Source organism: Chlamydotis macqueenii, chromosome Z, assembly GCF_036417535.1.
Source record: "Chlamydotis macqueenii isolate bChlMac1 chromosome Z, bChlMac1.mat, whole genome shotgun sequence".
In the NCBI taxonomy this organism is placed as follows: domain Eukaryota; kingdom Metazoa; phylum Chordata; class Aves; order Otidiformes; family Otididae; genus Chlamydotis; species Chlamydotis macqueenii.
In genome coordinates, this window is record NC_141593.1 from 36,223,140 (window position 1) to 36,244,028 (window position 20,889).

The 20,889-nt window shown below is 39.8% G+C and overlaps 1 protein-coding gene across 2 annotated transcripts in view; it reads right to left on the reverse strand.

Annotated features, from left to right (window-relative positions):
• Window positions 1-20,889, reverse strand: part of PCSK5 (proprotein convertase subtilisin/kexin type 5) — a 260,397-nt gene that overhangs the window by 83,421 nt on the left and 156,087 nt on the right. For both annotated transcript variants that reach the window (XM_086770052.1, XM_086770051.1), the window contains exons 11-12: window positions 10,345-10,462; window positions 9,111-9,299 (exon numbers count right to left, since the gene is read on the reverse strand). In XM_086770052.1, the coding sequence (XP_086626178.1) occupies window positions 9,111-9,299; window positions 10,345-10,462 (307 nt within the window). The remainder of the gene's footprint in view (window positions 1-9,110; window positions 9,300-10,344; window positions 10,463-20,889) is intronic.

The window sequence follows — 20,889 nt, forward strand, 5'->3', positions numbered from 1 at the left end:
ATCTCTACAGTAGAAAATCTGATAGATTTAAAACACTTTTCCTTAAAATAGAAAAAAAGCTAGTATTAGACTATGAAAATATGATATTTTACACTTACTTGTTTCTTTACTGTTGTTTTCTAAGCTAATTGCAAGCTTTATTCTCAAAAACTTGTGAATTTCGGCAAACATTGGCAAGTAGGACACTTCTGTAGCAAAGTGAGTATGTGAAACTTCTGGTAAAAATCGCCACACAGAATGTGGATAAAATGCCATACTCCCTCCTGAAAACTTTGGTCAGTCAGAGGCATGGGGACTTTATAGCTTAAAGCTGATTTTCATGTTCTCATTTTTGCAACTGTTTTCCATTTTAAATGAATGCCTATAATACTACTCTTTTTTATTAGTGTTGATAACATTAAATTAAAATATATGTTTAGAATTAGGCTTCATTTTCACTGATAATTCAGTAAGATTTTCTTCTGATGCAGTTCTGTACCTCTGTGTGTATGCGTCGACATGTGTGTATACATCTATTCTGCCAGTAGAATTGGCCTGTTTCTTGTCACTGTTAAATCAGTTGTCTGAATACAGCAAATCTCACAAACACATGGCACACATAATTTACTGAAAGAGTGGAAATTATTATGCAGCTATTACCCAGTATTTACATGTGGGTATGTTCAATTTAAGTCATTATGTAGGTTATTTCCAACAGTTAGTCAAATTGTCATACTGTGTTTTGCTGATAACTAATGTATTGCTTTCTAAACACCCTGTCAATCTGTTAAGGCAGCAATATTCCTCTTTGCCATTGTGGCAACTAAATTATATAGCATTATGTCAGTACTGTGCAATTATATTGTAAATTCTGTATTCACTGAGCTTTCATTCACATACATAGAAACACAAGCTGCAGTTTATTTTTAGTCCAATATTTTCCATAGTACTTTTTGTTTAAGGGTGTCTGTCATAATTTGGAATTTTAAATTGATGTCAGGTTTCCATTTTAATGAATGATGCAATGTATTGCATCATTCTTTCAAGTAACTTTGGGAAGAAGACACAAAAATCCCATAAGACTTTATCATAGCTATGTAAAAACAAATTTACCTAAAATACGCCACAGCTCAAACTGTAAGCTTTCATATCTCCTCTATCCATGGAAATGGGGAAAATCGGGTAATACTCTGTCATTGACTAGTTTTGGAAGAATACTTCTTTGGGAAAGATCTGAATTTTATAAAGTTAGGATCTTTTAATGTGTTTCTACAAAAGATTCTACAAACAAGTGAAAAAACTAAAGAGAGACCACTTAAAAAAAAGTAGAAAGATACTGACTCTGAGGCTGTCTCTATGTGTAAGTTATATATACTGAATGGTCCAAGTATTGTTATGATGCTCTGCTTATGCACTAAACTCGCAAATCAAAGAACCCGTGAGGCAATACATGGAATTCCCTTTCAGTGGTGTTAAATCAACGAATGAAATGATCAGATGTTCAGATGTACTTTTCCTTATTCAGAAAGAAATGCATATGGAACAGGATCTTTTAAGGAGCACGGAGCCAGTCCAGATAAGTTAATTGATTTTGTTATTTGTCAGATTGATACCGAATCAAAATTCGTATCAAGGACACACTTATACACACAGCTTATCTATTAGTATACGGTCTCGTGAACTGTTAGTTGACTATTACAGGTTATTACAGAATAAAATAGATAAATAAGATTATTAGAATAGTCTGATATTTTTTAAGACCATGATCATACACATCTGCAACATATGTACTCAGGCATCTAACATGCTCTTAAGTACCAAAGTGAGTAACAGCATTTGAATCTTTATAACTTAGGTGTCAACATAACCACAACACAATGCCAGATCTGTTATTCAGTTACTTAGGTGACTTATTCTATTAACAGGACTTTCAAGTTAGGGGGGATGTGACTACATAAGATCATAGAATGGTTTGGGTTGGAAGGGTCCTTTAAAGGTCATCTAGTCCAATTCCCCTGCAAGGAGCAGGGACATCTCCAACCAGATCAGGTTGCTCAGAGCCTCATCCAGCCTGGCCTTGAATGTTTCCAGGGATGAGGCATCCACCACCTCTCTGGGCAACCTGTGCCAGAGTTCCACCACCCTCATTGTAAAAGAAGTTCTTCCTAATGTCTAATCTAAATCTGCCTCCTTCTGTTTTAAAACCATTACCCCTTGGTCCTATCACAACAGTGCCTGCCAAAAAGCAGGTACTTGTACCTTTTACCTTGTCCTTACAAGCCTCCTTTAGGTACTGGAAGGCCGCTATAAGGTCTCCCTGGAGCCTTGTCTTCTCCAGGCTGAACAACCCCTACTGTCTCAGCCTGTCTGCATAGGAGAGGTGCTCCAGCCCTCTGATCATCTTTGTGGCCCTCCTCTGGACCTTCTCCAACTGGTCCATGTCCTTCTTATGTTGGGAGATCCGGAGCTGGATGCAATACTCCAGGTGGAGTCTCATGAGAATGGAATAGAGGGGGAGAATCACCTTCCTTGACCTGCTGGCCATGCTTCTCTTGATGCAGCCCAGGATGTGGTTGGCTTTCTGGGCTGCAAGCGCATATTGCCACCTCATGTTGAACTTCTCATCCACCAGTACCCCCAAGTCCTTCTCCTCAGGGCTGCTCTTAATCTGTTCTCCACACAGCCTGTATTTGTGCTTTAGACTGCCTTGACCCATGTGCAGGACCTTGCACTTGCCCTTATTGAACATAATGAGGTTTGTATAGGCACACCTCCCAAGCTTGTCAAGGTCCCTCTGGATGGCATCCCTCCCTTCCAGCGTGTCAATGGCACCACATAGCTTGGTGTTGGTGAACTTGCTGAGGGTGCACTCTATCCCACTGTCCCTGTTGTCGATGAAGATGTTAAACAGGGCTGGTCCCAGTACTGACCTCTGAGAAACATCACTTGTCGCTGGTCTCCACTTGGACATTGAGCCATTGACCACAACTCTTTGAGTGTGGCCATCCAGCCAATTCCTTATCTGCCTAGTGGTCCGTCCATCAAATCCATATCTCTCTCTGTTTAGACAGAAGGATGGTGTGTGGGACAGTGTCAAATGCTTTGCACAAGTCCAGGTAGATGATGTTAGTTGCTCATCCCTTATCTAACAATGCTGCAATGCCATTGTAGAAGGCCACCAAATTGTTCAGGCACACCTTGCCCTTAGTGAAGCTGTGTTGGCTGTCACCAATCACCTCTTTATTTTCCATGTGCATGGTTTCCCACAGGATCTGCCTCAGGACCTGGCCAGGCACAGAGGTGGGACTGACTGGCCTGTAGTTCCCCGGGTATTCCTTATTTCACTTTTTAAAAGTGGGGGGTTTGTTTCCCCTTTTCTAGTTGGTGGGAACTTCACCAGACTGCCACAACTTCTCAAATATGGTGGACAATGGCTTGGCAATTTCATCTGCCAGTTTCCTCAGGGCCTGCAGAGGCATCTCATCAGGTCCCACAGACTTCTACACTTTTAGGTTCCTCAGATTGTGTCAAACCTGTTGTTCTCCTACAGTGGGCAGTTCTTCATTCTCCCAGTCCCTCCCTTTGCCTTCTGCAACTTACATTTGGAGTAGCATGAATGACAGGGTACAGTGCCTGCCCACCTGAAGTAGTGGATAGTATAGCAACCACTATCTTTAAATATGGAGAGCTTGTCCCCAGGGACTACACAGATCTGCATAAAATGCTCCATCATGACCTACAGACATCAGGCTGTTGAGCTCCACACACCAAAATGGTCAGCCAGCTGTGTGGCTGATACTTATAGCTGTCTTCTTAAAAATTGCATGTGATTTCCTACTTAATTTGCCTTCAGAAACCTCACTCTAAACAGGCAGAAATCCTAATGCAAGAGCATGAATGAACCTGGTGTCATGTATACAAACTTTTCTACCCTATCCTAGGTTTGAAAAGGGGCATCTAATTAGAGTAAGGGCAGTAGGGGACACCACCTGTCCGTCACACAATCCAGTTTATTCCAAATGAAACTCAATGTAGTAAATCTTACATAGCAAGACTGAGGTGGGGCTAGTTTTCATAAGGCTAATTAGATTAATTCATAAGATCATAAGATGAATTCATTCTCACTAGAGTAGCTGGGAGAAATGTATGTGCAGGAACTAGAAATCCTAGGCTTTCTTCCTCAGCCTGTCTCAAAACAGGTCCTCTCTTTTTTATTTGGTCCAATACAAACCTCAGAAGCTGAGACATTTAGCTGGATACTAAACACGTCCTTAGGCACTTGTCTTCGCTCCCACTTTGACTATGGAAAATTAAGTCAAACTTTTAATGATGTATTCTAATTTTCCACTTAAACCCAACTTGAGGTATTGAATTCTAAAACCCAATACATACCTACTCTGCAGATCCCTGATTAATTCTTTAATAGTCTCAGGCATCAAAGAAAGGCATGTGTCACTCTGTATCTGAGATATATTGCACTTCATTCTTCTTCCATTTTTCTTTGAGGAATTTCCAGGATCAGTTTTAGAGTTACACGGACGATAGTATCACTTAGATGCATTAATTTACCTTGTTAGTCTTTTCTGCAGAGTTGGGCAAATTAACAGTATTTTTTCCCCTCTTTGATTTAAAAAAAAAAAGTTTACTTTTCTTTTAAGTTGATGCTGGGTCTTTAGCTTTAGCACGCCCAGACCTCCCCACCTTATCTACTGCTAATACTGCCAGAGTGTAACAAAAAAAAAGATTTTTTAGAGGTATTGACAGTGCAATTGTAGTTCAAAGAATGAGTGATAGATGGGTAGTGGGATATCTATTCACTTCCTGCCCAAAAAAATAGACAAAAAGATATAGACAATGTGAATGAAATAAAACATAGCAAGTATGAGTTAGGAGAAATAGTTTTCCGAGAACTGCTTCATCCTATAGACGCAGTACAAGCAGAAAATTATTGTTTGCTCATCCTGGACTTAATAAAACCACCACAGAGTTCTTTTCAGTTACTGGAATGGTGAGACTGAGTGTGAAGGTTGGCCCTATCCTTTTCATCATGTTTGGATACACAAAATGTTGGGTTTGTTATTAGAGTATAATGTGTAAACGGCAATAAAGATCTAAGACAGACTGGTCCAAAAATCAAAACGTGCTCCTGTGACGAAAAGGTTTCCTCTGCCTCTGATCACCAAGACTTTTTATGAACCAAACTAGCAAGTAAAATTAGATGAAAATACCTTGGTTTTGATCTAAGGGTTTCCCACAGGGGAGGGTATTATTAAAATTTACTGATTATCTAAGGTTTCATGATAGGAAAAAGATGGTCATGAAAATACTTCCCTTTGTTACTGAACAGAGGTATTATTAATGTCAGTGCTATATAAGCATAGGAAGCTAGTGGCCTGGAAACTTGCCACTACGTGGCTAAAAAATTTCAGTTACGCAGTTCGAATGGCAGCAGCTGCTTTAAATTTAAAGGGCAAGAATTAAACAAGCCATTACTTCAGTGGGAGACAAACAAGCCCTAAGTTTGCTTCTTCTATCCCCCTCTAAGCTCTTATTTAGCTTCTCCTCCATAGCCCCTCTGTGCTGAGTGTCTGCTAGAACTGACCTTGGTACATCTCAAAAACACTCAGAAACCCATGCTGCCAAATCCAATGGCCAACTGTTTTTGAAAAGGGGATAGTGTTCCCCTTTGGACTTAGCTGTAGCCTCATCCTCACACCAGCCAGCACTTTCCAAGCCTGTATTTTCCTCTGCTGCAGTACATCCAATGTAATCATGTTTAGTACTTTCCAAACAACAAAGCAGATGTTCCCTGTAATGCAGTTTTTGAAGAATGCACATGAGGCTCAAGCCAGTGACAGTGTAATCCACCAAATGCCTGCAAAGGAATCCACATCGCCTCTGACTAACAAGTTTTCTTACTGAAGTCATTTTAGGGGATGCCAACATTAAGAATAAAATATGCAGAAAAAAGGCCAGATATTGCCTTGAGGGACCTACTCATCAATGCATCAGAAACTACACAATGACTCTTCTTCCAGAATTGGTGGAGAAGAAGTGCACATGTGTAAAATATACCTTTTGCACTTTAAGACATTTTACCAGCAAACTGTTTCAAATTAAACCCAGATGAGTAATGGTAAAGCAATGAGGTTTTCCCTGCGTTCAGTAAAAACAGCTGGTATTGCTGCTATTAATCATGTACGTGTGCATTAAAAGGTCTTGTATGTCTGAGAAAAGTGTCTCAGTCAGGTAGTAGCAATGTACAACAGCCTCTGGGACCTTTGCCTATAGAAAAAATACCGAGACTGCTTGCTGCCATTGCATCCCTGCATGCTACGTGTACTTTAATGCATTTATTTTGATGCCCTCATTAATAATACTTTAAAAATCAAATGCCTCATAACTAATTCTCATATTAGTGAATAACAACACTCCTACTGAGTTTTATTTTATAACATGATGCTAAAACACACACACTCAACAATACTCAGTATACTACTAATTGCAAGACCACTAGGCTGTAACATTTCTTCCAGCAAGACCAAATAAAACAAGCCTTGAAATACCAGTTTGAAAAGCACTGTGCCCATATCTATCACTTTACCCTAAGAAAGGGCTTGTGAAGATGCTACTTATTTCAGACCTTGAGTTTGCAGAATACATTTATTCATTAATATTAGTAGCCCAGACTTTGTTTCAGCGAAATGCCACTGACAAGTCTGTATATCTCTGAAGCTGCATGGGAAGGGAATTTCTGGTGTGAGTTTATAAGTACTTGCTCTGTCATGAATAATTTGACTTTTGGAAAGTGGCAAAACATTAAAAGGCCTTTCAGGTTTGTTTTCTAGTTAGCCTTTTGATAGTATAGGATAAGAAACAGATGAACATCACCTTACTTTAATATATATATTTGTGTTCTCTCTCTCTACCACAGGTACAGAAAATAATTACTTTCGAAGGTGCTGGGGTTACGAAAAGACTGATTGAATTAAACTTTGTACCTATTCCACATACCAGTCATCACCAGAGGTGAACTGTGAATACTGGAATGTCTTTATCTCCCACTTGCTGTGAGTCAGCTGCAAGACACGAAAGCCTAGAGCCAAAAGTTAGCTGTGTTAAGACCACTGGGTTTACACGAGATTGTTTTGTTTGGATACCTAGTTGAAGGACTTTTAATTTTTTCATTTTGAAGCATGGAAGAACTGCTGCATGAAAATGGAATAGAAAACTAAAGAAGAATTTATTCAAACAGAAAAACAAAAGCCTGTTTCATAACTGCTTAGAGGGCAGAAGTCTGTCTTCGCATTGGTTAGTAGAGGACAAATTCTTTGTCCAGTGTAGCATGGAGATACACAGATGTGTGTGCCCATGTGCTTTATTAGCAAGGCACTAACAGCACTCATAGTGAAATACAGGAGATATTCTAGAGGGCCCCAAAACTCCAGGACAGCTATCACCTCATTTGATGAATTAATGTCTGCAGCTTGAAGAGTATTTACAGTATGCCTTTTCTTTTAAATCAACTTAATCTCTAATGAAAATGTGGGTTCACACTTCAATCAGAATCAAGTTCATTTGAGCTCCACCTGTCTCCAAAACAGGTTGTTCCCTTCAAGATGACAGATAAGCCCTTCTACCACTGAGGGACAGGAAGATATCCAAGTCTCAAGGGCTAGTCACTATATCAGCAAATCTGGCTGGAGGAAAGCAGATGATGAGGCAGTCTGGAACGCAGGCCACTTCCAAGCCGTTAAAAGCCTTCAAAAGTAAGACTGGGGAGATAAACTTCTGTGTAGACTTGAGGGGGACAGCAGAAGAGTTCTCACAACATAGGTCTGCCACATGGCAGCTTTTGCTGTTTCTGAGATATGAAACACTAGCTAGCATCAGCTTTTGTGTGGGAGCCACGCTCTGTGTCTAGCAGAATGGTAGTTATCTAAACCTGCTAGTCACCAAGGAAAAAATTTCCCTGTCACACTATGGTCCCAGCAGGAACATGATTTTCTAGCTAGCTGGAGACATATAGAAGCATTTCTTATTGTAACTGTAACTTATTAGCACATTTAGAAATGAAGTAAAGTTTGAGAAGGGTTCTGCGGTTTCTTAGTGCTTTGACCATCTCTGTCAGGAGGCAGTGCTCTCGATCACTGATTTAGCAAGATTTATTTTAGAAAGACTGCCAATGTTTTCTTCCAAGAAAATTTCTGCTAGGTGACCAGAGAAATAGAAATATCACTGGGAAGTATTTCAGTTTGCTGAGGACAAATACTAATGATGCACCTCATCTCCAGGGATTGAAACTGCACTAATGTTGGAAATAGTGCATTGGATAAAGAGATACTTGTATGAGTCCAGTCTGGAGAAAAAGAGACAATTCGATGCAGTGTCACAGCTTCTCCAAGAACGTAACACAGAGGTAGCAGAATGAGAAAAAAGACTAATCTTTCTTAGTGGCTGATCTTTGAGTGGCTGGACACTCAAAAGCAAGTATCCATCACAGATTTGTGGGATGAAGGAAATGTCTGACTTCTAAAAATTGTAACAGGCTGTTTACAAAGTACTAGTGCAACTTCTCAGCATTGTCCTTACTCGAAGCTTTTCATGGGCTAAGAATACTTCTTCATTATGCAGGGGGGGAAAAATGATATGGAAATTGTAACACCAAGAGTCATAACCATAAAGCTTAAAGAAAACAGTAGTGGAGAACTACTATTCTGTCTGATTTTTATTGCTAGTGAACAAAGGATAAGAAAGGAGAAAAATGAAAAGTTAAGTGTCACTAGTACGTAGAAACACACTTCCATTCAGCTTCTTTAACACTGTGCCTGTTACTACTTTCTTTGTATTTTCCAGCCATCTAATAATTGGTGAGCCTCACAAGAAATTTTGTAATACTCAATTAAAATTGAGTAATCTTTCCAACAACTTTACAGCCTGCTCCTCTACTGATAATGACAGAGATTGCCATCTTTGAGTTCATTTGCACTTCACTCTCCCCATCTCAGAAAAAAATAATTATCCTGTGTCTGCCAGTGAACCTACTGTAATGACTTGACTGTTCTTTGCTGCAGTCTCAGTGCAGGCTCTGCATGCTGTCCGGACTTTGAAGTTGCACTGTCATACTATACCTGTTGGCCAAGAGCTGTGACCTAGTTCCAGAAGGAGAGGTTAGGTAGATTGCCAAATCTCCACGTCGAGGGTGAGTAATAGTGATGCGCACGACGACATGCTCCAAGTAGATCACATGGTGGTTAGGATTATCTGAACAGCCAGTGGCTTTGTAAATTGAACGGACAACACTGTCAGGTCTTATTGTTCTATAATGCAAGCATATAAAACAACATCAGCATTTCTTGCCTGTTCTGTAAAATAAGACAACCGCATCTTTTTTTTGCTTAGTACTGAATGGCAGTGCTGGACAATTGTTTTTGAGTAGTCAGTAGCCTTTAGTTTTAACATTTAGCTTCTAGCTGAAACTATCACCACAGGGTAATTATTTTACTGCAGCTAATGGCAACTACTTGGCTTTCTGTTAAGCATGTACACATGCTAAAAGAGGCCAGTGAAAAACCTGTAATAGGAATAAGCCTTTGGGACAGAGCATTTTTGTGGATTAGTGGCCAGCTGAGAATTGCTGGGATTGTCATGGGATCACAGCTGGTTGTTAAGCCCCAGGAAATGCCTGGCATAGCCATAGTCCTTGCTTACGTAATAGCAAGTATTGCTGCTACACCAAATGCCATCTGACTCAGCTGGTTTAAACTGGCACGACATCTTTGCAGACTACACCAGTTATGGATCGAGCCTGTCAAGACTTATTTATCAAACAATAATTTAATGCTTTGGAAGTATGCCTTATGACTGATGCTCGCTCTGTATCTACAGAGTGCATGTACAGAATTTTGCTCTTAAGTCTGGCTCTGTAAGTTTAGTCTTAGCCTCTGAGCTAGAGACTCTCCTGAGACTTTTGAGAGAGATAATATCATGCCGTATTTTATGAAAACAGTATTTGCTCGTTAGATCCTGGATGATAATTCTGTACTCATCTTACAATGGTGCCTGCAGTGCACTCAACTGAACATTCTTCTTCTTTGGTGCATCATCTATACTAGAAGCAATTATTATCCAGCCTGGCTTGTTTTACACTTTCAACTTCTGAGGCATTCTTTAAACTAGGGTCTTTTTCCAAGCACTACAGGTAACAACCTTTACAGGCAAATGACCTGACATCTGTGAAGATGACAGACATCCCCAGTATAGCTTTCAAAATGGCACAGTATATACAATGCAAGGGAGGGGTAAATTATATCCAATTTCTTTCCATAAGTTTATGCCAGCAAGAGTTTTGACAGCAAGCATTACTTGATTTGCCGATCCGTGTTCTCCACACACACATGCTGTGGAGGCACCGTTGTCCATTTTTCTGCTTCTATCACCATTGCTTCAGCATCCATCAGTCCAAATCCATAGAGGTGGCTCACTGCAAGGTACAAGCAGAATGGTTGCAATTATAGCACAAAAATCTTGGTTTTTATCATAGACTAGTTCCAGAGAATTCCTAACAGGAACTGCTTCTTTTTTACTTCTTCCTTGATTTCACACAAAGCTCAAAAATCTGCCTGCCAGAAACAATAATTACTGTATCTAATTTGTTCACAGAATCTGTTCACTGCTTTATCACAAAAGCAGCAAATGATCATCATGAATAATACTGCCTTATCATGAGGTGTGTGGACCAGAACTGCAGAATGCCAGGCAGTATAATTGCCTCCAATTGCCCTTTGTTCATTTGCCTTAATTCAGCCCAGCCTTCTTATACGACATAACATTAAAAGGTGTAGAGAAGCAGAGGTTATTTCTGTTACTTAAATTCCAAATACATGCATGTATGTAAATACTGAAGGTAACGGAGACAAAAAACTTAAGAAGGAACAGACTGTCTTCTGTAACTGCTGTTTTGAGTACACTCTTAATTTGCCTGGGTGTAAGCAGCACATGGATGCTCTCCTGCTCCTGGCAGTATGCTTGCCATGGGCCAGCCAGGCAGCTAGATCCAACACCTCCCTAAAGCTGTCTGCATGATGAGGGTGGAAAGCAATAGTATTTGAAGCTGAGGGCCCTGAAGATAATCTAGTTCTTGTGCAGAGTCTGTATCAGAAAGGCTCCTTCCTCTACCTTCTCTGTAGATCTGCAGATGAAGGACAGATCTGCAGATGAAGTTACTGCTGGAGAGAGCTGTTAACATTGCTGTTGACCTCTGATATTGCCTGCTGCATGCATTGCACACACAGTGATACTAAGCATTCATGCTTAGAGGTTAGCATTCTGTTAATACTCATTCCTGGATGTTACATCCTCATCTCTATCTGCCTTTCATGCAGTGCAGAGTCAGCAATGGTCCCCTTGCAAGAAACTCAATGCCTAGTAATTTAATGTCACTGCCTGAATGCCTTCTACTCAAAGAAGCAGAAGGCTTTAAAGCATTATCTTTCTGAAGATACAAAAAATCGAACTTTCAAATGCCCAACACCTATACAAGGTGAAGTACTTCCAATAGACTTGTGCCAATTCTGTATCTTTCACTTTTTTATAATTTTAAGAGTACTTAACTTGATGCAAATATTTCAAGAGTTTCAGCACTTCACAAAGGCTCAAAGTTTCACTTACTGAATCAGTTGTGTGTTTTTGGCTGCTGTTCCAATCAAAACAGAAGCTTGCAAATGGATTTTGATGATTTAGAATGAGCTGCTAGCCATGTTGTTTTATTGTGACAAATCGGTGCTCTTGGTAAAGTTCTGACAGGAGAAGGTGAAAGAAAAAAGCTTCCAGAGGGAGGAGTTTAAATCTCAAATATTAATAAGTAAGTTTTACTTGCTACCACTGACAGTGCTACGAGAAAACTCTAAGAAAAATGTAAGTGCTATTTGAATCAGTAATGCAACAAGGCATGGTGCAAGTCTTTCCAACTGCACTTTGCAGAGGGTTTGTGAAAGCAGGCGCCATTCATTGCCAAACCAGAATTCAAAGGACTCCATCCAAAAAAATTCCAACCTTGTCAAACAAATAACAGTTCAAAGCATAAAAATACTCAGTGCTTAAGGATCCCATCTTCCAAATATGGCAGTATCTAATACTACCCAAAACTGCCAGTTGAAGAGTGTTCCTCAATGGAAAAAATTGCCAGGCTTAACGACTGCGTAATGAACTGGATTTCTCCCCATCTCCTTCCCCTTCAGCCCCAAACTGAAGCACACATAGCATGGAAATGTTCATTTAGAGAGAACTAAACGCAACTTTTCTGCCAAATAAGGCAGGTACTGTTTTCAGAAATGAAACACAATGACTAAAATATATGAAAATAATTAAATTCAGTCCTCTTTCAGACTTCTGAATTCTCTTTAATGTAATCCACAAGCAAATGGACAGGGAAAGAGACGTCCTATTTTTACATGTGGGTGGAGGCAGCTAGAAAAAGGGCAAGGAAAGCTTAGATGGAGAAACTGTTTCTACTGTGAAGACAGTTCCTGTGATGGAAATCTCCCTGCTCACAGATCTCATCTTGCAAAAATGGCATTTGCTCATGAGAGTATATCTATCTGTGAAGTCATTTGTCTGTTCTTACAAATGCACTGCTCTGATATTTACATTTTTTAAATTAATAATTCTGTTTGCTCTGAAGAACTGTGGGAGGAACAAGAGTGTTAACTCACATGACCTGTAACTGTACACAGTTGCTCTGTATAGTACTACATTTAAACAGTGAGGAATTGAATTTTCATGAATGGAAAAATATTTTCAGCTAACCAATGGAAAATGCATTTTTAATTCCTGACAGGCAGCAACCTGCATTGGGTTGGCGCTCAGGATGTCCAGCTGTAAGACGCTGTGTGTTCAACCCAACTGCTGAACTCAAAGAAGACCCAAATTTCTCCTCAACTTACCTTTTCTCCCCCAGAAATAAGGGCAGAAGAGCATCCAACATTGCTACAACCAGGCAGTGACCTTCTGATGGAAACACAAAGTGGCTTTTAGGCCACCTCATACTAACAATTTTTGGCCTAATATACACATTAAAAATACAAATAAAATCTAGAGAGTGAATTTTCTATCTTTTCTACCCTAAAAATTACTTGGAATATAGAATTGCGTTCATTTTTCATCTGGGAGAAAAAATTACCACCCAAGGTTACGTGGTTGTGTTAATTGTCCGTAATTCAATGCCTAAACTCTCTTGCATGAGAACAGAGGTGGCAGTGAGAAGTTTTGCACCTGCTGCCTTTTTTTTTCCACAGCTGAAACAGAAGTACAATTTTTTTTCTCCCTGAAAGGCCTTTCCATTGAAATAAAACTTCCTGACAGTGAGGGGTGCTCCTAAACCCTTCCACGTGGGAAGCTTCCAGGCAGCTGACATTTGGCTGTCTGCAGCGTTTGCACTTCAAAGCCCTTGATCCTTTGGGTTGGTTAGCAGCTGCAGGTATCAGCAGAGGCCCATAATTTTCAAGGAATAAATAATAGCAATTTAGGCCAGAATCACAGAGTTAAGAAAAGTAGTTGATCCCCTGTGTCTTAGAGAATAAAGCAGATTTTGTTTCCTACTGCCTTCAAATTGCACCCCTTCATCTGTGTATACGCTAGTAATGCTGTGAACTCTATGCCAGAGTGCCTCTCCCAGAGGTTAAAAATGACCACAATGGTCCATGCGAGGCCATAAATGTCTTCTGGGAAACATCTGGAACTGCCACTGACTTGTATGTGAATGGTAGTGAGCTCACTTCTGCTAACCCACATAGAAAAGCAGTATTTGAAAGGCAGCGATGATTGCAGAGTGAGATAAGCTGATTGCAAGTGCAAAATGCCACAGGACCTTACCCATACACACTTATGTGCTCTACATTATCACTGCTGTGAATGGCTACTGGCCTCAGTTGTTGTTAGGAATTACTGAGCATGTCAGAAGGGGAACTGGGCTGTTTTGTAAGAAGATATTTGCCTTTCAGAGACAGAATAGGAATGCGAGGCTGGTGCAATGTACACTGGTGACTGAGGAGCAGATTGTTGCTCTTGTTGAGCTGAAGGGCTGAAAATTGTGATCTTCTTATGAACAAGGTGTCCAGTGGCAGAACTGTCCTTGAATCGTCTCTCTACTCATGCAGCAATGCAAATCAATCCATTCTTATTTCTGCAAAATCACAGGCATATACAAAGCTCTACAGATGCAGGACAAGTTTCAGAGAAAAATCTGCCTCCTGCAACACAAAATAAATACTGAGTTTTCATTGACCTCTTTACTCTTCTTATCATTAAAGAAAATAACATTTCCTGGGGCTAAAGTCCATTTATTTATCCCTGGAGCAATTCCTCTATTAGCGTACCATGAAATGAAGGCCTGCTCAGCTGTTGGATAGACCTCCGCAGCTTTTTCATAATCTCTTTGTTTTTGTCTGAAACTGCTATTGAAAATTCAATAACCTTCTCATCTATATACAAAGAGTATGTAAAGCTACCCCCAAATCTACAGGTAGCAGCAGCATGTATATCCCACTTAACTTCACTAAGAAATATGAATGGCTAGAGCTGATAAATGATAACACAGAATCATGCAGACTCCAGGAAAACTGTGCCCAGACACTGAAAACACAGCATTTCCAGTGCCTCAGTGCAGCTAAACTTGCAGTTTCCTTACCTGTCATCAAGATGTCTTATCAGTAGCTTAGATGCTAAACCTTTTCTATTTCCCTCATCTGACAAAAAAAAACATTGCAGAATATTTTCTCCCTACTATATTTTTGGCCTTCAATTTTCTATACTGTGGAAGCAGCATCAGAAATAGAAATATTTTGTATACATATATCAAAAACTAAATCAGAAGGAGAGAAATGGTAATAACTTCATTTTTTCAAATGAGGAATATGCAGCTTTCCTAAACTAGATCAGCTGTTTGATATGTAAATTATTATGGCTTATTCATTTATGCTACTTTAGGATCCTGATCCAGTCTCATTCAAAATGAGACCAACAAAATCAGACTCTAAAGTGCCCCTTATACTGTGGTTTTCTTAAATGGTGCTCAGCAAGGTTAGAAGATGTGAGACTCTCAAGTTACTCTCATCCTATAAATACTTCAAACTGACCTAAACCAATATTTCTTTTACAATTGATATTCTGTTTGTAAATACAAAGCTATAATTCTATATTATGTTAAGTTTCTGTCATTTGCTTAGTATATCAAAATGCTTCAACTAGAAAAGACAATTGTCTAAAGAAAATTAAGGGACAAAAAAGGAGAAATGCTATGATGACACATGGCTTAAACAATTTTAATTTTGTTTTGCCGTCTCCTTACTAAGAGAATATCGATCTTGAATGAGAATTCATCTTGTTTCAGACATACTCCTGTTTTGTGTCAACCTATGACCAGTAATCTGTGATAACTAGATATGAATTCTGAAACATGTAACTGCTTTACAAGCCAATAACACAACCGTGCAAGAACATTCTTTTTTTTATTCTTGCCTGTAAAACCAACTCCCTCAATCCCTCATGCTTTTTAGATCAAGCACATTATTTGTATTTTTATATTTTACACAGAACCAACTCCTCAATTTTTCTACTTAAAGACAAAGGAAAGAGCAAACTCAGTCCTCCCTTCCCACAGAATTCCCTATAATCCGAGTATCTTCAAAGATGCAGCAGGGATGGTAGACAATTGAGTTCTCACTCTTACCATCACATCAGAGAAGGATTTGAAGGACAGAAAGTTACCCAATAGATTTGTCTTAAAAGTGCCAGCTACAAAGATGCACAATGAGCAACTGAAGGGCGTCTAAATCATAGAATCATAGAAGCACAGAATGGTTTGGGTTGGAAGAGACATTTACAAATCATCTAGTTCAAGCCCCCCCTGGCATGGGCAGGGACATCTTACTAGATCAGGTTGCTCAAAGCCCCATCTAACCTGATCTTGAAAACTTCCAGTGTTGGAGCATCCACAACTTCTCTGGACAACCTGCTCCAGGGTCTCCCTGAACTCACGATAAAAAATTTCTTTGTTATGTTGAATTTAAAGCTACCCTCTTTCCATTTAAAACTCTTGCCCCTTGTCTTGTTACAGGCCCTGCTAAAAACTTTGTCCCCGTCTTTCTTATAAGTCCTCTTTATATACTGAAATGTTGCAACAAGGTCTCCCCGGAGCCTTCTCTTCTCCAGACTGAACAATCCCAACTCTCTCAGCCTTTCTACACAGAAGACTGGTTCCAGCCTTCTGATGATATTCATGGTCAGAAAGGTGCTAACAGAATGCTTTTAAAAATGGCTTTTACTGAGCTTCCAGTTGTGTTTATGTCAATTCCTGATTTTTGTAAAAAGTTCTTCAATAATATACTAACTATGGATTTACCTGATAATAGATTTGACAAGAAAAGATCAGCCCTATGGATTTTACACTTTTTTTTTTGCCTGCCAAAAAGCTCCTATTCATTGATAAAATAAAATACAGATTGCTCAGGAACACTAATGGGACAGCTAGTAGAAGCTAAACCTCCAGTAGCCAGTGTACCTTTGTGAATACTTTCTGTATGCAAATCTGACACTGCATCACCTGCTATGAGACTTTCTAGCTACTTAAAAAATAACCCTAAAATACACCATCTTAATACATTAAGGAATTAAATCCAAGGTCATATTTCCATTCACATCCTGGCAGTATACATCTGCTTCAGGAATTTAAAACACATATGGTTATTAAGCACAGACATTGGTTGACAAAAATGACTAAGAATGAAGTACTTCAGGGCATCAAAGTCAGACTCTACTAGCAGTGACAGCAAGTACCACCCAAATACTTCCCCCTCTCACAAGTGTTAGCAGTCTCCAGCCAGAAGTCCTTGGTCTTGGGATTCAGCCATCCCATGCTACGTGATCAGCAGTGAGTTCCCATGTCTATGCAGAACGGCCATGCCAAGTTCTCCCCTGCCCACAGCAAGATCCGAATTGGTTCCCAATATACATCTCAGAGCTTGTTTAGGTGTGAGTAAACCAGGTTAACACAGTTCTCAAATCACATGGTATCTATCTATTATGCCCTGCATATGGGGACATTTTCCCCAGAGTCAGAGAAAATACCAGTGAGCCTTGCTGAAAACCTCAGCAGAGTGACTGGGCAGACTGGTTTACTTCTCTGCCTCTGAAGGAGCAGGGTTGTGATAGAAACAGAAAACATGACTGCTGCTGGCTGGTGATTGCTAAGACAGACAAGGTGCTGCTTCTCTGCAGCAGCACTTGGCTGTAAATCATAAAGCCTGTACTGAACACGTTCATTTATATCACTTGAAATGAGCCAGCTTACGTGAATGGAATAAATCTCAGGATTATGTGCATTTAGAAGGGAGAAAAAAGTTTGTCGAAATAAAGTTGGCTAAGGAGCATCTACAGTAATAAAAGCTATAATTTTTTAACTAGCGATAGTCTTTTTATGTTGATTTTTTTTTTCCGAAAAAGCAAAAAGATCCATTGAACAACATGGCAGCTTGCAAATTTTCTTTACATAGAAAAAGCCATTTTGCAACTGCACCATGGAATACCTTTTAAAAGAATGTACTAATTTTCTCTCTTAGGAGTGAATTTACCCTCAGAGGAAACCAGCCACATGTCACTTCATCCTACCAAACAATAAAAACACCTTTTGGCGAGAGCCTCTATGCTAGGCTCCATCTCAGAACAGATGATGACAGATGAGTCAAAGGCACTGTAAGTGGAAATGCTGACAGATCCTGCGCAGGGGACACAGAAAGGTAGCATTTCTGTGCTGTCAGGTGTATTAGACACATGGTGCAGAACATCCTTCTTGTTCTGTCTTGCACAGTGGCTGTACCTGTTCAGAAGTGTTGGTGCTCCCTTTGGAGCATTTACACTCATACTAATTCCTGAGTGAGCATAGGGCTGCAGCAGATCTTGGCAGAGGAAGGATATACAAAAATATGCAAAAAGTCATAACAAAGTATTTTGCAAATTATTTAATAATGATGGTGATTTTTAGAACTAAAACTATACCAACCTTACCCCAAAGCAGAGAAATTATTAATTAAGTGGACTTGACACTATCCCTGTAGAGCTATGTAGTAGATCCTGATCAGCAACCTGAAGCAAAAGGAAGTTAAACAATAAGCCAAGACTACACAGATAGCTGGACTAGTAATGCTGGCAATAGAATTGTGGGTGAATTCATCCTTGTGGATGAATTTCAGCATTTCCTGACTTAAAAGTGATCCCCTACGAACTGATTTTTCTGGAGGGAAAAAGTGACACATTTATAAACAACTTTAGGCAACTAATTCATCTGAGTTGTCCTCTGGAGGCCCTTGTCTTTCCCTATTGATGTTCTACATTCTGCAAGGATGCTCTAAGTGCTTAAAACACTGTACAGTAGACCCTGTGATCTATATCCTAACTGGCCTGAATCCTAATTACACTAAAGTGGACACACTTTGATAATAAAACAACAACCAGTTTTGAAATTACTGAAATGCGCTTTAGCAACGCAACAGCAATGAAGAGCTTTGGCGTTCTCAAAGGCAGGTGCTTGTTGTTTTTCAAAAAACATAGAACTTCCCCATGCAGAAGATATTCACCCTTGCCATGGATGTATACAAGTATGGCTAGATATCTGCCTCGAACATGCTCATTGCAGTGTACTGCTTTGATAATTAGTATATAAAAAGGTCAAGGATGTTGCTTTTAAAATGAAGTCGTCATTGTCTATAATTAAAGCATTCTGCTTTAGAGAATTGTATCAGTTTATCATTTACTTTTAAAATTTGTTGATCCTGGTTCTTCCCTCTTCATACTGCAAAATGGAAATCTACATTTCATATTAAGTGGCAGACTCTCAGGTTATGACTCCATAGGGGAAGACTTCTATCCCTCCCCCTCCTCCCTGCCCCACAATCCTTTGCAGAGTTTTGCTAAAGGTCTGAGTTGGGTTTGTTAAAAGAAAATTATGTCAAAGGTTATAATTCCCATCGTGTTCATCCTGTTAGTGCTGTCAGTTCACTCGGCAATGTTTGGAATAGTAGGAGCTGCAGAGCACGGTAATTGCGCATGGCTTTATATCTAGGACACACGGACATCAAGTCTGTCAGTTGTTGAGCAGAGGCATTATCTTTTAAAATTCTTTGTCTGCTATGCTGATGGTTTGGTAACAATTCTGGGTGCCTTTATAATAGAAATTTAAAGCCTAATTTTGCCTTTTGCCTGCTTTACTCCTGCTTCAGACCCATTTAAATTACATTTTAAAACATGTGTAAGTCTGACTCACAATACCTGGCCCTAGGAAAGCAGCTAACTGTAACACAAAATGTCAATCTACTTTTCTTCACGTATCCCAGCAAAGGCCTGAAGTTTTTGCTTTTGACTCCATTTTACATTCACAGCTCCATTCCCTGCTTTTCAGAGCCGGCAGGGAACAGAATGCTGCAGAGCCAACACGTAATGAGAAGCTTCGATACTGAAGAGTTTCAGGCTGGGAGACGTAATGACACCTCCCTGGCCTCTCTGAGAGATTCCCTCTCCTCCTTTGTACATCTCCATCTCTGGAACTATACAGATACGTTCCTGACCTTACATGTCTTTCAACTGGAAGCAACATTATGTGGATCTCAATTTGTGCTAGTGGGAAAAAAAAATCCAGGGTTCATGATCTAGGCTGCAGAATTAAATATATTTTCCAGCTAACTTTCCCAAATTCCAATGAGATTTTTTAGGTCTTGCTCAAGGCTAGCAGAGTTCAGACACCTGGCAATTTGTTTGGGTTTAACATATAAAACACCGAAAAAGTCCTAATGTAATTTTAATATTACATTTAAGAAAACTTCATTTATAGCTGTGAGCTGAATTGTTGCATCTGGGAAGGAAACAACAGCCACCTAGAAAGACTGCAGTGGCCATACAATAAAAAGACAATAACTTTAAAATTGCTGAAAAAAACTGCCTGGTTTTACTCCACATTTTCTCAACTATCTTAATTTCCAAATCCAACCACTGATATTTTCTCTAACTACAGCAATGGTTTCTGTATGAAGCAATGATAAAGGTTATGATATTGACTCTGTGGTTCCTACGATATTTAAACATCGTTTGAGATTCCTGAAGACACAGATGTTTTCCTACCATACCTGTTCCATCAGTGTTGGGGGAGACAGTTCCACTCACTGTTAGACTAGGTATTAATTGTAGCTGGTTTGCTTCTCTCCTTTCCTAGTGCTAAACTAAATATTGCTCTGACTTCAAACAACTTCGAAGCAGGGGCTACAAGGTAAAAAGCATTCAGATTAATCTAACCAGTTCAGCTAATATAAGACTAATGCCTACCTACGTGAGTGTCAACATCTCTCTCAGACTTTACATCCACCAATCTGCTGAAGACTTGGTCATGTTTGTATGGCTAAATTGTCTTTTCCAAATATATGTTTGCTTTTCCAGAACTCTTGCTGTCAGCTGCCTACTTAGAATCCTAGAATCATGGCGCAACTTGAGGTTGCTTCCTCTCATCCTATCACTTGTTAGCTGGGAAAAGAGATGGACACCCACCTTGCTACAACCTCCTTTCAGGTAGTTGTAGAGAGTGTAAGGTTTCCTGTCAGCCTCCTTTTCTCCAGACTAAACAACTCCAGTTCCCTCAGCTGCTCCTTATAAGACTTTTTCTCTAGATCCTTCACCAGCTTCATTGCTCTTCTTTGCTCTGCTCTTTCTTCCAGCACCTCAATGACTTTCTCGTGGTGAGGGGCCCAAAACTGAACACAGTATCTGAGGTGTGGCCTCACCAGTGCCGAGTACAAAGGGACAATCACTGTTTGCCTTCGCCACCACACTGCTGGCACATAGTCAGACGTCTGTTGACCAACACCCTCAGGA